Source organism: Somniosus microcephalus, chromosome 4 (genome assembly GCF_052327205.1).
Source record: "Somniosus microcephalus isolate GS21.2 chromosome 4, FLI_Smic_1.0, whole genome shotgun sequence".
Lineage (NCBI taxonomy): Eukaryota > Metazoa > Chordata > Chondrichthyes > Squaliformes > Somniosidae > Somniosus > Somniosus microcephalus.
Genome location: NC_140990.1, coordinates 268,263,641 through 268,280,700, shown reverse-complemented (window position 1 = coordinate 268,280,700; position 17,060 = coordinate 268,263,641). Strand labels below are relative to the sequence as shown.

The 17,060-nt window shown below is 44.7% G+C and overlaps 1 protein-coding gene across 14 annotated transcripts in view; it reads left to right on the top strand.

The window, feature by feature from the left end:
* The window catches only part of LOC147120445 (RNA-binding motif, single-stranded-interacting protein 1-like), a 661,270-nt gene that overhangs the window by 473,726 nt on the left and 170,484 nt on the right, over positions 1-17,060 (top strand). For all 14 annotated transcript variants that reach the window (XM_085986392.1, XM_085986391.1, XM_085986393.1 and 11 more), the window contains one exon: positions 16,758-16,849. In XM_085986392.1, the coding sequence (XP_085842518.1) occupies positions 16,758-16,849 (92 nt within the window). The remainder of the gene's footprint in view (positions 1-16,757; positions 16,850-17,060) is intronic.

The window sequence follows — 17,060 nt, the reverse complement described above, 5'->3', positions numbered from 1 at the left end:
GCAGGGCCCATGCTTTCCCGCTGAAGTGAGTGAAGTTAGTTTTCTCCACAAGGCTCCTCCACCTTTCACGGCTTGCCAAGATCAAGGACTCCAGCATTGCTGTGGCTGGGTTCTTGTTCAGCGAATACTCCTGGTAGAGAACTTCGCTTTCTTCCATCCAACATGGTATATATATCACCCTAGTCCACTCCTCTATCATCCCCAACACCCTTTCCCCTTCGCCCGACACTTTCCCGTGCAAGCGCAGGAGATGCAACACATGCCTTTATACCTCCCCCCTTCCCACTGTCCAGGGCCCCAAACACCCCTTCCAGGTGAAACAGCGATTTACTTGTACTTCTTGCAATTTAGTATACTGTTTTCGCTGCTCACGATGTGGTCTCCTCTATATTGGGGAGACCAAACGCAGATTGGGTGACCGCTTTGCGGAACACCTCCGTTCAGTCCATAAGGGGGACCCCGAGCTTCCAGTCGCCTGTCACTTTAATTCACCGCTCCACTCCCACTCGGACCTCACCGTCCTCGGCCTCTTGCATTGTTTCATGGAAGCTCAACGTAAGCTCGAGGAACAGCACCTCATCTTTCGATTAGGCACTTTACAGCCTTCTGGAATCAACATAGGGCAGGATTTTCATTGAGCAGTGGAGGCGGGATTGGAGGTGTGTGGGGGGTTAAAATCTTGAAATCGGGGGGGCACGAACCCAACCCACCTCCATGTCAGTTTCAAAGGAGGCAGGTACCCGACCCGTGCTGGGACCCGCCTCCCCGAGGCGGGAAGGGGATTAGTGCCAATTAACTGCCTGTTAACAGGTAGTTAACAGGCAGTTTTTAGCCTAATCCCTATTTTTATTGGTGAACTGTGGGATTCCCGACGGCTCCAAACCACGCCAAGTTAGCAAGGCAGGCCGTCGGGATGAAGGGCTTGGAGGGGTCGAGATGTCCGGTGTTCAGGTGAGTGATGGGTGCATGAGTGCAGAGGTAAGTGTGTTTGGTGTGTTTAAAGAAGTTTTACTTACATGTACTTACCTTTACAGGCTTCCTTCAGGTCTCGGGAGTCCCTCATCTCACCGGCACAGAAAGCAGAATGGCCGCGATCTGTCAAAATCTGCAGCATTCAGCTTTCTGTTCCGGAGAGACCTCTAAATCATCCTGAGAGGAAGGAATTAACTTGGAGTACAGATTGTCAGTGTTTGACAGCTTCAAACAGCTGTGAAACGCTGATATTTCATCTGTCAAAAGCTCTTGACAGATGAAATGTCAATCTGTGACGTCACCTGTTGCCGGGTGGCCCTTAATTGGCCCGCTGGGCGGGCTCAACAAGGTCAATCAAGTGAAAATCGCGTGGGTTGGCCACAACTCGATGGAGGCGGGACTACAACCCCGAAAGTTGTAGTCCCGCCTCCTACCCGCCTCCTCAATGAAAATCCAGCCCATAGAGTTCAACAATTTCAGATCATAACCTGGCCCCTATCATATATATATTTTTTATTATCCACACTTTTTGTTTGTGCCTTCTGTTCTTCTCTCCCACATGGCAGCTGTCTTTCATTCTGCCAGCGCAATTTACACTTCATCTAGAGCCATCCTTTGTTTCTTAACCTGTCCCATTACCATCTCCTTTTGCCTTGAATATCTCTTAATGTCTCTTAACTTCTGCCTTCTATCCTATTACAGACCTTCCCTTTTGTTCTTTCATCCCCTCCCCCATTTCCCAGCCCCTACACTTGCCTAAAAATCTGTTGCATTTCCTGCTTTTTTCCAGTTCTGATGAAAGGTCATCGACCTGAAATGTTAACTCTGTTTCTCTCTTCACAGATGCTGCCTGACCTGCTGAGTATCTCCAGCATTTTCTGTTTTTATTTCAGATTTCCAGCATCTGCAGTATTTTCTTTTTGTGTTGTAATAATGGTATATATGTCTTTCCAAACCCTCAAGGTATGCTGCGTTTTGCGGTAGCTTTAATAATTCCTATAAATCTGTTGAAGGCATTGATGGTTGGTGGAATCCACCTGATGTTGGTGTCATTTGACCTTTGAAAGGTTTCCCAGTCTGCTTTTTTTGAAGTTCCAGCATGGTTTTAGTGTTGATGTAAGGACAGGAATTTTGATGGATGATGACAGCCTTCTTGTGGCCCACCCTATTACGTGATCTTGGATCACAACTAATGTCATCTCAAAGGATACTGAATTTGTCGTTAAATCGACCTCCCGGTGACAGTAGCAAACCAAGCAAATTGAACGGTCCTCTCCAGGACCAAAGAAAACTACATGTAGGCCCAACATCCAAATATGCCAACTTAACATCGAAGGCATCTCTCGTTCAAAATGCAAATATCTCAAACGATTACTCAAGAAACACAGCGTTGATGTCCTGGTTCTTGAAGAAACACACATCGAACACATCCACCAGTTTGACACAAGAGGATGTATCATAGGTTTTGACCTAATCACTTGCAATAACCGTCCCAAATATGGCCTGGTGTGCTATGTCAAACAAGGCATCGAAGGCTGCACTGAACTCAAGCATAGCAGTATTGCCGGAGTTTTCACTACAGCAATATGCGGAGGAGAACTAACAATCTCCAATGTCTGCAAACCACTATTACAGAGGCCTGACCCACTGCTCCTTCCGAGTCAACATCCATCCATCCATCTTGGAGACTTTAATAGCCACCACACAATGTGGGACTATGCAGACGTCAACTATAATGGAGAAGCAATTGTGCAGTGGGCTTCAATAGAGAATAAATTCCTCCTTTTTGAAGCCAAAGGTCGAGCTATATTTCATTCGTCAAGGTGGCAGAGAGAATATAACCCAGACAGCAAAGGAAACCCAATCATCACCTCCAGAACCATTCTTGACGACTTCCCCAACAGTCAACACAGGTCCTCAATCATCACTGTTGGGGAGAAGGATAAACCTGGCAATTACAGGCCAGTCAACCAATGTCGGTGGTGGGGAAACTTTTATATGTATATGGACTTTCAAAAGGCATTTGATAAAGTACTACATAATAGAATTGTTAGCAAAAGTGAAGCCCATGGGATTAAAGAGGCAGTGGCTGATTGGATATAAAATTGGCTAAGGGACAGAAGGCAGAGAGTAGTAGTGAATGGTTCTTTTTCAGACTGGAGGGAAGTGTGCAGTAGTGTCCCCAGGGGTCGGTGTTGGGACCATTGTTGTTTTAGATATATGTTAATGATCTGGTACACAAGGCATAATTTCAAAGTTTGCAGATGACATGAAACTCAGAAATGCAGTAAACAGTGAAGAGGATAGTAACAGACTTTAGTAGGATATAGACAGACTGATAAAATGGACAAACACATGGCAGATGAAATTTAACGTAGAGAAGTGTGAAGTGATTCATTTTGGTAGGAAGAATGAGGAGAGGCAACATAAACAAAATGGTACAATTTTAAAGGGGGTGCAGGAACAGAGCGACTTGGGGTATTATATAGTATTTACAGCACAGAAATAGGCCATTTGGCTCAACGGGTCCATGCCGGAGTTTATGCTCCACAGAGCCTCCTCACACCCTTCTTCATCTAATCCCATCAACATATCCCTCTATTCCTTTATCCCTCATGTCTTTATATAGCTTCCCCTTAAATGCATCTATGCTAGTCACCTCAACTACTCCTTGTCGTAGTGAGTTCCAAATTCTAACCACTTTCTGAGTAAAGAAGTTTCTCCTGAATTCACTATTGGATTTATTAGTGACTATCTTACATTTATAGCCAGTTCTGATGAAGGGTCATCGACCTGAAACATTAACTCTGTTTCTCTCTCCACAGATGCTGCCTGACCTGCTGAGTATTTCCAGCATTTTCTGTTTTTCTTTTATCTTTATAGCCCCTGGTTGTGGTCTGCCTCGCAAGTGAAAACATGTTCTCTGCATCTACCCTATCAAACCCTTTCATAATCTTGAAGACCTCTATAAGGCCACCCCTCAGTCTCTTTTCTAGAGAAAAGAGGCCCAGCCTGTTCAATCTTCCCTGATATCTATAACCTCTCAGTTCTGGCATCATCCTAGTAAGTCTTTTTTGTACCTTCTCCAGTGCCTCTATATTCTTTGTATAATATAGAGACCAGAACTGTTCAACCAGTACTCCAAGTGTAGTCTTAACAAAGGTTCTATACAAGTTTAATATAACTTCTCTGCTTTTCAATTCTATCCCTCTAGAAATGAACTCCAGTACTTTGTTTGCTTTCTTTATGGTCTTATTAACCTGTGTCGCTACTTTTAGTGATTTGTATATCTGTATCCCCAGATCCCTCTGCTCCCCTACTCCATTTAGACACTTGGGGGGTGATTTTGCAAATGGGGAGCTTTTGGAGGCAGGACTCCCACTTGTCGAGTTTCAGTCCCGCCTCCATCAACTTCTGGCCAACCCACGCTATTTTCCCCTGATTGACCTTGTTAAGCCCGCCCAGCGGGCTAAGCAGGCCAATTAAGGGAAAGCCGGTTGCAGAGAACGTCAACGTATGACATTTTGACAGATGAATTGTCATCGTTGGACAGCTCTGTGAAGCTGTCAAACAGTGACATTCTTTGTAGTTTGATGAGGTCTTGAATTCATGACCTTATCAAACCTCTTTCTTTTGCAGAAATGAGATGGTTGTTGCACTGGAGAATGCAACTGCCATCTGTCATCTCTGCCGCGGAGGTGCAAGACTCTCCACATACCCAACTCTTGAAGCCTGCAGGAAGAAACAAAGGTAAGTACACTTTTTCTAACACTTTCTACTTACCTCAGATACTCACCTCTCCACACTTGCACCCATCAGTTACCTTCACAGTGCAATTTTGCACCCTTCCGACCCCGCAGACCCACTACTCGCCTCGGTGACTCTGGCGGGGTTCGGAGCCTTCTGGAAGCCCGCACTTGTGTGGGCAAAATGGTGATAAGCCTATTTTCTGCCTGTTAACTACCTGTTAACAGGCAGTTAAGTGGCTGTAATCCCTTCCTGCCTCCAAGGAGATGGGACCCGGCGCTGGACGGCTACGCGCCTCTTGGAAAGATGGCACAGAGGCGGGTTGGGCACCCGCCCCCAAATTCTGCCATTTTCCCGGCAGTCCTGCGTCCCCAAGGCTGGCAAAATCGCCTCCTTGTTTTCCAAGGAGTATGTGTCCTCCTTATTCTTCCTACCAAAATATACATTAAAAAGTGTTTGAGGGTGGCAGGACAAGTTGAAAAGGCTGTTAAAAAGGCATACGGGACCCTTGGCTTTATAAATAGAGGCATAGAGTACAAAAGCAAGGAAGTTATTCTACACCTTTATAAAACACTGGTTAAGCCCCAGCTGAAGTATTGTGGCCAATTCTGGGCACCACACTTCTGGAAGGATGTTAAGACCTTAGAGAGGGTGCAGAAGAGATTTACTGGAGTGGTAGCAGGGATGAAAGACTACAGTTACCTGGAGAGACTCGAGAAACTGAGGTTCTTCTCCTTAGAGCAGAGAAGGTTAAGAGGCGATTTGATAGAGGTCTTTGAAATCTTGAAGGGTTTTGATAGAGCAAATAAGAAGAAACAGTTTCCAGTTGCAGAAAGGTCGGTAACCAGAGGACACAGATTTAAGGTAATTGGTAAAAGAACCAGAGGTGACACGAGAAATAAAATGTTTACGCAGCAAGTTGTTTTGATCTGGAATGCACTGCCTTAAAGGGTGATGGAAGCAGATTCAATAATAACTTTCAAAAGGAAATTGGATAAATACTTGAAAAGGAAACATTTACAGGGCTATGGGGAAAGAGCAGGGGAGTGGGACTAATTTGCTAGCTCTTTCAAAGAGCAGGCATGATGGGCCGAATGGCCTCCTTCTGTGCTGTATCATTCTGTGATGCTGAGAAGTTACTATTAATGAGTACTTTCAATGTGCATTGCAAAACCCTTAATGAGATCTGTGTGACAGATTTTTATTTATATTTGACATGTTCAAAACAGCATTCCAAGTGCTCCTACATAGAGCCCAGATGCAGCCATTTCCTGCAAGAACTTTTAAGACTCACTGGTAACATTCCTATGGAAAGTGTCTGCTGACCAGCACTGAAATCTGCTGCTAAACCATTCTGGATCCTTTTCTGTAGCCAAGGACTGTGAGCATTTGCTCTGTTTGGTAAAAATTCATTACAGCTTTGGTTTTAAAAATTACTAAAATTCCTGAATATACTAAAAATTACTTAATTGCTGGAGAGTACGTGAACTCCCGTGGGAGTGTTTTGACTGACATCACCGAAGTGTGTCCACTTGAGGTCTTCCAGCTGGAAACTAATCTCTTCTGGGTTCTACAGAAATGAACTTAAAATACAGTGTCCCAAATATGTCACAAAATAAAATGTCACCACATGGGACACAGCTGGGGTTAAGTACTTTATATTCCCAGAGAGTTGGCTTCTCTAATGACACTCGTGGAAATGCAGATACAAAAACTATTCTTTGTTGTGTTGCTGTTTGTCCCTCCTAGTTTTCTGTGCACCATGTCTCTCTTCTCTTCTGCTGTGTACAGTTCAACTGTGTACAGAGGTTTTGCAGGAAATGTAAATGAACAGTTCATGCATTGTGTGTGATATTTGAAACTTTTTTAATAATGGGTAGATTTGAACAATTAACGCTCCCTGTGCAGTATTTCATGTGAAAGGAATGCAAATCAGGAATTTAGGCACAGAGATCAGCACGTCCTGCATAGTTCTCCGTATATAATGGATGTAAAATTAAGTGGGGTGCTTAAATTCCCAGTAAACACTTCCAATGCATGGAGCTCTGTATAAGGATCAGTAGTTCATAAAATATACACCACGTTTTTTTAAACAATTTAATTTAACACGGTGCATGTTTTCATATTAGCCCTCATCTTGCAGAATATCGAACAAGTGTATCTGTTATTGTGCATGCATTTCAAAGTATAACCTGAGGTGCAGAGAGTTAAAAAATAATTGCCACATATATGCAGATGAGGCGATTTGTATATAAAATAACCTTATTAAATCCTTTCATTATTATGTTCATTCACATGTTCAAAAACGGTTACTAGATATTTTAATGCAAAAACTCAAATAGAATAATTGTTAAGCTCTCACTTTGTGCATTGTGGTTATTACTTCTTAGATTTGTGTCTTGGAAATATAAGAAACTGCTTGGCACAGAGTTCCATCTTAGGCAAAGGTAGCAAGCTACCCATCTGAACTAGCAGATAACCCATGTTCAGTGCAGTGCCAAGGTTGCTACTTTGACTATTCTGAAGCTGATGCACACAATTTTAGCTAGCACTTAAGCACACTGGTTGAAATGGTAATGTAATTATAATACAGCTCTTTGTCTTTGCCTTAGGAGATATAGACATGCTGTCGGCAGGCTATTTGCCTGCCATCTGAATCTGAAAGGTTTGCAAATTCTACAAATTAGTCCTCTCAATTATAATAAAATAGTCCTTAAGCACCATTTGATTATATATTTTGAATCATTCAAATATCCTGTTGTTTTGTACCCATCTAGGCTACTTAAACAATTCAAACCAGTAAAATCTAACTTACGATACAATTTATAATATATCTGAGCCAAGCTGTGTTCTTTGTAATGATAAAAAATATTCACAAGAAAGTTGAACAGATCAAAATAATCCAAATAAATCTGAAAATGGAACAAAGAAAGAAAATGGATACAAAAGTGTCATAAGCTGTACCCAATCAATTTTTTTTTACAAATTTTAAAATTATACATTACATTAACCTGGAGAGCAGGGTAACATTTTTATCTATTGGAAGCTATTGATAAGAAAAAACTATCAATAAAATGTCCATCAGCCCAGTTAATTTTACTTTTCTTGCTATACACCGAGAACAACTCAACCATTTATATGTGAGTGAAATTCAAAGGACTCCCAAGTACAGTTAATCCATCTTTTCGATGTTGGGCACATTGCTTTACTTTAAGCTGCGTGATTTTTCTATAATTTTTTGCCTGATCCCTTGTAAAAAAATCTCCCTCAAGACAGATCAAGTATCTAAGGGCTGGATTTTGCTGGCGCTCAGAGGGCGGGTTTGGAGGCAGGTCAAAGGTTAAAATCATTTTGACCTGGAGTTTAATCATCCAGGTGGGCAGCCAGTGTTACTTACTGGCTACACACCTATCAGGCGTGTGCGGATATCGGGCATCCATGACACTACTTAAAGGCAGCCAACACCTCTTAAAGGGAAAGTGCATTCTGGCTTCACATTCATGAAGAAGGGAGTGAGCGGACATCAAGGATTTCTGATGCTGCACTGGAGGCCTTGGTGGAGAAGAGAAGGGAAATCCTCTCTTCCCCCGCCCCCCCCCACCCCCTCAAGGGGGCAGGAAGCTCTCCAGGCATCTTCAAAGATGGTAGGAAGAAATCGCTGAGTCTGTCATTGCCAAGAATATGGCTACAATGCCAGAAGAAAATCAATGATGTAGAGTTGTATAGGTAAGAAGACTGCTCTCATACTTTCTAGTCACAGCTGCACCACTTACAGCCTCATTAATTACAACAATGACAGCACTCTCATTCCTATAATCACTGCACCACACCACTGAACCTTCTTCTCCTCAGGCTCACACACAGTTCTACCATGTCAGCTATTCACCATGACAGCCACACTCTCTGAACACTTCTCAAGACTCTCACTAACACACTCCCCTGTTTCTTGCAAGAGAAGGTCTCGCACACCAGGCAACAATCTGCCACCAGAGGAAGAAGCACCCACCAGCACACCCGCTTCCCCCCCCCCCCCCAACCTTGAAAAGTGCGTGCTAGTCATCATGAGAAGAGCCAGAATAGAGGCCATGGCAGCTGGAAACTCTGGAGAAATGTCACACAGGAGGAGATGTCACAAGGTTTCTTCATACCTAATCCTCTTTGTTTCTTCTGATTTCTCCCTCACTCCATACACTCTGCATGACAAGGTGCAGAGGCATTCAACACCTACTTAATTATCTCTGCTCTCCCTCACACCACAAGCTAACCCTTGTCCCTCTCTTTCGTTTCAGCTGCCGAGAATGTCGAGGCCGCTCGGCCAGTGGAGGAAGAGGAACGCAGTCTTCCAGAAGATGCACCGTCACTTGATCTGACTCTTGCAAGCACCACTTCAGATACTGGCACCACGTGGACTTCAGAGGCTAGGTTAAAGGAAATATCTGTACGTGGCAACTAACGTTCCCTGCGGGCACGCAATAATGGGAAAGATCCCGCGCAGGCCGTTCACCAGCTTTTACATTGTAACTTTCACGCAGGCGCATAAATATAAAGGAACTGTGCAATAAAAGAAACAGGCCGCGCAGAACACCGCAGCTTACAGCGAACATTGGTGGTAGACGGGGCCTCGGTTTAACGTCTCATCCGAAAGATGGCACCTCCGACAGTGCAACACTCCCTCAGTACTGCACTGGAGTGTCAGTCTAGATTTTGCGCTCAAGTCTCTGGAGTGGGACTTGAACCCACAATCTTCTGACGCAGAGGCAAGAGTGCTACCAACTGAGCCACAGCTGACATGTGAGGACTCGGATGCAGACTTCGAGCTCCCAGGCTACCGAAGAAGGCTGATCGGCATCTTCCAGGAAATGCTAGGTGTACTGGAAGAGCATGGATACCATTCTGTCCAAGATGGACCGACTGGTCAACACCACAGTGGAACTCATCATGATGGAGCAAGTTATGGCAACTTCCATGGCAACACAAACTGCTGTTAATATCTACTTTATATATTTATCTATCTATTTCTAGTGCTAACTGATTCACCTTTAGTACTAAATTATGAATAACAGATTTACTGTAATATGATTTCTGTTTGTTACTTTGATTGCTCAGTTTTGTATATTAAGCCTATGGTTTTATTTAATTATTTATAGCCGATAGGTTTTTGCCTTTGCCTCTCGTGTACTTTTTTAAGTTAAGTAGTCCCTTAATCTACTATATAGTTGAAGTATTAAAGTGTGAATAAATAATTTAATAAAATTATTTATTCCTCAGTTTTTTTTGTTGGGTGACAAAAACAATCCATTCATGGATTGTTTAGCTTTACAGTGAGAAAGAAGGTTGCTGACTCACCAAGTAGCACTTTTAACTTGTGACACCATATGCAAAGTACTTGCGACACCATATGCAAATTAGAAAACCCGAATGTTAGGGAAAAATCCCAGCATTCATCCAGTCTGAAATGCATATATCCAGGTGTGATCACAGCTATGCATAGTACCTCCAACAGATTACTAGTTTATTTGGGTCCATTTCATTTTGTATATTAAGATCTCGTCTTATGCAAAATATTGATGTTGCTGTTGATGTTCCTTCTAATCGGAGGCAACTCCTGGCCCCAGAGATAAGTGCAGTTCAAATCAGCTCCCTGTCCTGTTTTGCACAATCTCTGTCCTCAGGCTGAGATGTTACACTACACAGGCCAGCTGATACGTAAAAACAAAAAATGCTGGAAATACTCAGCAGGTCAGGCAGCATCTGTGGAGCGAGAAACCGTGTTAATGTTTCAGGTCGATGACCTTTTGTCAGTGTAATGTATGTACCTTTAAGGGGGGCAACTACTTTTTACAGCTCATGTATACTGTAGTACCGGTAGTGACCACACCTGTATATGACATTGAGTAGTAATCTGTACAGATCAGTTGCAGTCTGAGCCACATTGAGTAAACACCGTTTGTACCGTTCTCCGCAGTCTGTGTCTGATTATACACGGATGTAACATTGACAATGAGGTAGATTCGAACCTACCTGCAACTCTGCATCACCTCCCAGGGATTCGCTCCTGGAGAACAGTGGAAGAAGGTCGAGTCCAGAAGCACGGGCGTCGACCACAGGCAACCGCCCAGTCATCCAGCGGAGATTTGAGCATCGCAGGGGAGGCTGTCGAGAGCCAGGCTTGGCTTTCCAGTCACGGTGGTCCAGTGAAACGGGCTGGCAACAGGTACTGCGCAGACCCTTCCCGGACAGCGGCGGGCTAGAGCCTGACCGAGCGGCACAGAAAAAGGCCGCGCGGCGTCGACGGGGGAGAGCGAGAGGGGGGAGAGAGGGCAGAGCGCACAGGGTGCAGCTGGTGTTCAGGACCGAGCGGCGTCAACGGGGGAGAGAGACGAGAGAGAGCAGAGCGCAGCCGGTGTTCAAGGGCCGAGCAGCGTCAACGGGGGAGAGAGGCGCGCAGGAAAACGCGAGGCGCTGCCATTGTCACGAGGACCGCAGAGAGCAGCATTGGCAGCAGCGCAGGAGCAGCGCGCAAAACTCACAGGGCGTCGCCATTTGCCACGAGGACCGCCGAGAGCGGTGTTGGCAGCAGCGCGGGAGACGCCATTTTAAGCCGCAGCGGGGAAGAAAGGAAAGCGCAGGAGACGCCATTTTAAGCCAGTCTAACCACACCCAAAAATGCCGAAGAGTGGCAGTATCACAGCGTTCGACAATGAAGTCGAAGATTGGACGACATATGTCGAACGCATAGAAGTATACTGCAAGGCGAATGAAGTGCCAGATGACAAGAAAGCGCTGGTATTGTTGAATTTAATGGGTGCAAAACCTAGTAACCCCAGAGAAGCCAGTAGAAAAGGATTTTGAAAACATAGTGTCAATCCTACAGGACCACTTAAACCCCACACCGCTGCTGATAGCAGAAAGATTTAAGTTTCACAAAAGGAACCAGCATAAAGATGAAAGTAATGCTGAGTATTTAACGGAACTGCGCAAGCTATCGAAACACTGCCAGTTTGGAACGGGACTAGCAGATACCTTAAGGGACAAGTTTGTGTGTGGGCTTCAAAGTGAAGGAACCCAGAAACAGCTTTTATCTGAAAAGGACCTTACGCTGGAAAAGGCTTTCAGCATTGCGGTATCATATGAAGCAGCAGCACGGGGCGCTGCAGAGATACAACAGACCGCAAGAATATGGCACAAATGAAATGTCATATGGAACAGAGAAGTGCTATCGCTGCGGCAGAACAACACACGACCAGAATGATTGCTGGTTCAAGGACAAAGTGTGCAGACAGTGTGGAAAAGTAGGACACATAGCACGAGTCTGCAGGTCGGGAAAGAAAACCAGCAATAAGAAATCGACCAAAGGAAAGTACAAGAAGGTACATAAGATAACGGAGAATAGTTCAGACGAACAAAAGAGTGATAACGACTCCGAAAGCAGGGAACTGAGTTGTCTGAAACTATATAATGTGATCACAACAGAGGATCACCGAACCATTTGGGTCACTCTCAAGATAGCAGGAGTCCAGGTAAAGATGGAATTGGACACCGGATCAGCCCTAACAGTCATAAACCGACGGGACTACGAGCGGCTATTCTCACACATACCCTTGAGAGACACAAAAATTATTTTGAAGACGTACACGGGGCAAAAACTCTACCCCAAAGGAAAAATAAGGGTGACCTTTATATATAACGGTAAGGAAACACCAAAACTAGACCTGTATGTATTGCAAGATGGAGGACCACCATTACTGGGACGTGAATGGATCCGGAAAATACAACTGGATTGGCATTCCATACAGGCACTGACTGTGGCTGACAAAAAGGATGATGATGTCACACCTGGGCGACTGTCAAAGATCCTAACTGACGCGAAAGAAGTGTTCCAGCAAGGACTCGGAACACTAAAAGGCATGACAGCGACGATTAAAATTGAAGAAAACGCAAGTCCAAAATTTTTTAAGGCCAGACCGGTACCTTATGCGATCCGCCCAGCCGTCGAAGCAGAGCTGGAGAGTCTGGAACGTTCATGTGTACTGTCCAAGGTAGACTGGAGCGAGTGGGCTACACCCATCGTCCCTGTGATGAAAAAGTCGTTGAGCAGCACGCCTGGGGAACCAAGGAAGGTTCGCATCTGTGGGGACTTTAAGGTGACAGTGAACCCGGTCCTTCACACCATACAATATCCACTTCCGCGGATTGAAGATATTTTCGCCTCGCTATCTGGAGGGAAACGCTTCACTAAGATTGATCTGGCCTAGGCGTATCTGCAAATGGAGGTAGAAGAAGCATCAAAAAAATACCTCACAATCAACACCCATAAAGGTCTCTCCCAATACAACCGGCTGGTATTCGGGGTAGCATCAGCTCCGGCTATTTGGCAGAGGGCAATGGAACAAGTCCTGCAAGGGATCCCAGGGACCCAGTGTTATTTGGACGACATCCTGGTCACAGGCGAAAATGACAGTGATCACCTTGCCAACCTGGAGCAGGTGCTCACTAGATTGCAGGAATATGGGCTCCGAGCTAACCGCCCCAAATGCGAGTTTTTTAGAAAACAGATCTCGTATTGTGGCCACGTTATCGATAAAGAGGGGTTACATAAGTCCCCAGAGAAGATTGAGGCAGTAGTCAAGGCTCCAGCACCGGAAAATGTGTCACAACTGAGGTCGTTCCTCGGGCTGGTAAACTACTACCATAAGTTCTTGCCAAATTTGTCTACAATACTACACCCACTGAACACCCTACTGCAAACTGGGGTGCCATGAAAGTGGAGTGACGAATGTAGACGAGCTTTCCAGAAGAGCAAAACACTAATCACATCGAAAGAGGTATTGGCCCATTACAACCCAGCATTACCAATTCGGTTGGCATGTGATGCGTCACCCTACGGCATTGGAGCGGTGCTGTCGCACAAATTCTCGGACGGCTCAGAGAGGCCAATAGCCTTTGCGTCACGATCACTAACCTCAGCCGAGCGTAACTACGCCCAGATTGACAGGGAGGCCCTCAGCCTAGTGTGGGGAGTGAAAAAGTTCAATCACTATCTGCACGGGCAAAAATTCACCTTGCTGACTGATCACCAGCCTCTTGTCTCCATTTTTAATCCGAAGAAGGGCGTTCCGGTGATGACTGCGCAACGACTACAAAGATGGTCACTTTTTCTAGGGGCGCACCACTATGAGATTGAATGTAAGAGCACGAAACAGCATGGAAATGCTGATGGGCTATCACGCCTGCCACTGCCTATTGTGGAGGAAGCACCAGCAGTGGATCCTGTCGAAATATTCCATTCAACTATAGTTGAATACCTACCGGTAACTAACGCTTGTATTGAAAAGGAAACCCGAAATGACCCGACACTGTCTCGGGTATATGATTTGACGGTGAAGGGATGGCCAGCACATAGCGACTCACTGTTGCCAGCATTCTCGACAAGGAGAGAACAGCTGTCAGTGTGCCGGGGGACCTTGATGTGTGGATCCCGAGTGGTAATTCCACCCAAGTTCAGGGATAGAGTGCTCAATGAGCTTCATGAGGGTCATCTGGGAGGGGTAAAAATGAAAAGCCTAGCCAGGGCTTATGTGTGGTGGCCGGGAATCGATAAACAAATCGAGGACCTGACCAAGAGCTGCTCAGGATGCCAGAAAGTCCAAAATGCACCACCACAGGCCCCACTACACCCATGGGAGTGGCCCTCATCTCCATGGCAACGGGTGCATATTGATTTTGCTGGTCCATTCATGGACTCAATGTTTTTAATAGCCGTGGATGCGCACTCGAAATGGCCTGAGGTCATCAAAATGTCCTCCACCACCACGGAGAAAACTATTGCAGTCCTACGGACCATTTTTGCCAGGAATGGCTTGCCAGAACAGATTTGCTCCGACAACGGACCACAGTTTGTGTCCGAAGAGTTCCGGAGGTTCTTGAAAAAGAATGGGGTAAGGTATTACACATCCGCCCCGTATCATCCAGCCGCAAATGGATTGGCTGAGAGGTTCGTACAAACCTTTAAGAAGGCAATAAAGGCTATGTACAATGACAACATTCCGCTGCAGCATAGATTAAGATCTCGCCTGGATTTGCTCAGACCAAACGTACGAAGAGATGTTGAGAGTAAGCAATTCCAGCACATCCATGAGAAGCCAACAAGGAGCTTCAATGTAGGGCAACCAGTCTTGGCCCGCGACTACCGAACAGAAAAATGGCAGCCAGGAATGATATGCAAACGGCAGGGCCCACTAATGTACACAGTGGACGTTGGGGAGAGCATCGTGAGACGCCATGCTGACCAGATCCTAGAGTCACAGGAACAAGTCAACCCCATGCCTCGCCCATACGTACCCGGTGATGAACCCGACGTACAGGTCGCATCTGCCCCAGAAACAGTAGCATCGGAAGCTGATGAACCAACCGACGACAGGGGGCCAGAATCGCCTCCGCACCAAGAGCAAGACACTCGGGAAAGGCGCTATCCAGAAAGGATCAGGAAGCCTCCCCAAAGACTGAATTTATAAATAGACTATTTTCAGCTAATGTTGCATGTTAAAAGTGTTAATTGTAATTAGTTTGATATTTAATTGTTAAATGAGTGTTATGGTACTGTTAATCTAAAAGGGGAGGAATTGTAATATATGTACCTTTTTAAGGGGGGGGGGGGGAACTATTTTTTACAGCTCATGTATACTGTAGTACCGGCAGTGACCACACCTGTATAGAACGTTGAGTAGTAATCTGTACAGATCAGTTGCAGTCTGAGCCACGTTGAGTAAACACCGTTTGTACCGTTCTCCGCAGTCTGTGTCTGATTATACACGGACGTAACAGTCAGAACTGGAAAAAGTTAGAGATGTCACAGGTTTCAAGCAAGTACAGAGGCAGGGAAAACATGGAGGGGAGGAAAGAAAAAAGGGAAGGCCTGTGATAGGGTAGAATGCAGGAGAGATTAAATGACAAAAGGGATGATGGTGTAAATGAAAATAGCAGAATTATCAACAGCTGCCATCTGAAAAAATGGGGACCTACAGACCACACGGCTGCACAGCTTAAAGGGAACTTTGGCTGAGGGCCCTGTCAACCACGGTGGAGGGGAATCCTAGGTTGAGGAAAAAGGAAGAATTATCGGAAGCACTGGTATGGAAGGGTGGCATCGTTAGTACAAATGCAACGGAGACGGAAAAACTGGGAGAATGGAACAGAGTCCTTACAGGAAGCGGGGTGCAAAGATGTGTCGTCCAGGTAACTGTGGGTGTCAGTAGGCTTATAGTGGATATTGGTTGATAGCCTATCCCCAGAGGTCGGGGAAGGGAAGGGAAGTGAAGTGAAGAGTCAGAGATGGACCATGTGAAGGTGAGGGAAGGGTGGAAATTGGAATCAAAGTTGATTAAATTTTCCAGTTCAAGGTGAGAGCAGGAAACTGCACCCATACATGTCTGAGTTCATTGCATATTTAGAAAAACTGTAAATTGGAACGTTTTGCTAACCTTAGCCACAGAAATGTGAAATCAACAAGATGTTGTACAATCACAATGCTTCAGTGTATTAGTGCTTGTTTAATTATGCTGTGAAGCATTTCCACTAGAGTTCTTCAAAATAGGAAAAGAGGTATCTGAATTCTGAGATACTGCAATAACTGAGTTTAACATCTTAAGAACTTTAAGCAGCATAATTGAGTAAGTCTTGTGTTGTTCAAGATATCTCATAAAATAGAGATGAATGCATGGTCATGTGTGCACATCAAAGTGATTTGCGTAATTTTCCCCATGTTTTCGTCGATATTAGAATAATAGAAAACCACAAATATAGCAATTTAACACTGAACAAAGCCAGAATCCATTCAACAAGGTTATCTGATAACTATTTCCTTTTCTGTTAAAACTTAATCTTTTTTGACATGCTTGCCAGAGAACACTGTCTACAGCAATGGGTGCATACATTAAATGAATGTTGAAGAGGCAATAATGTAGGTGTTTCATTTATTTTTAATGAACTCGTTTGGCTTTGGTTAAGTAGTAATTATGCTCTCTGATGTTGCATTTCAGGTTATGGCTTTGTGGATTTTGACAGTCCAGCTGCTGCTCAGAAGGCAGTGGCTGCCTTAAAGGGCAATGGTGTCCAAGCCCAGATGGCAAAGGTAAAGACTTAGGAATTAAAATAAATGTGATTGTTAAGATTTTTTGAACCCAGGTTTATTTTCTGGCTGCAGATCACTAAAATTATGAAAATGCTAATCCTTTTATTTTCACAAACACCATTTTTGCATTATTTAAATGACTAATATTTTGTGTTTGAAATGTATAATCTGTTGAAAGGTTCAAAAACAGATGACTACACAGTTTCCTATT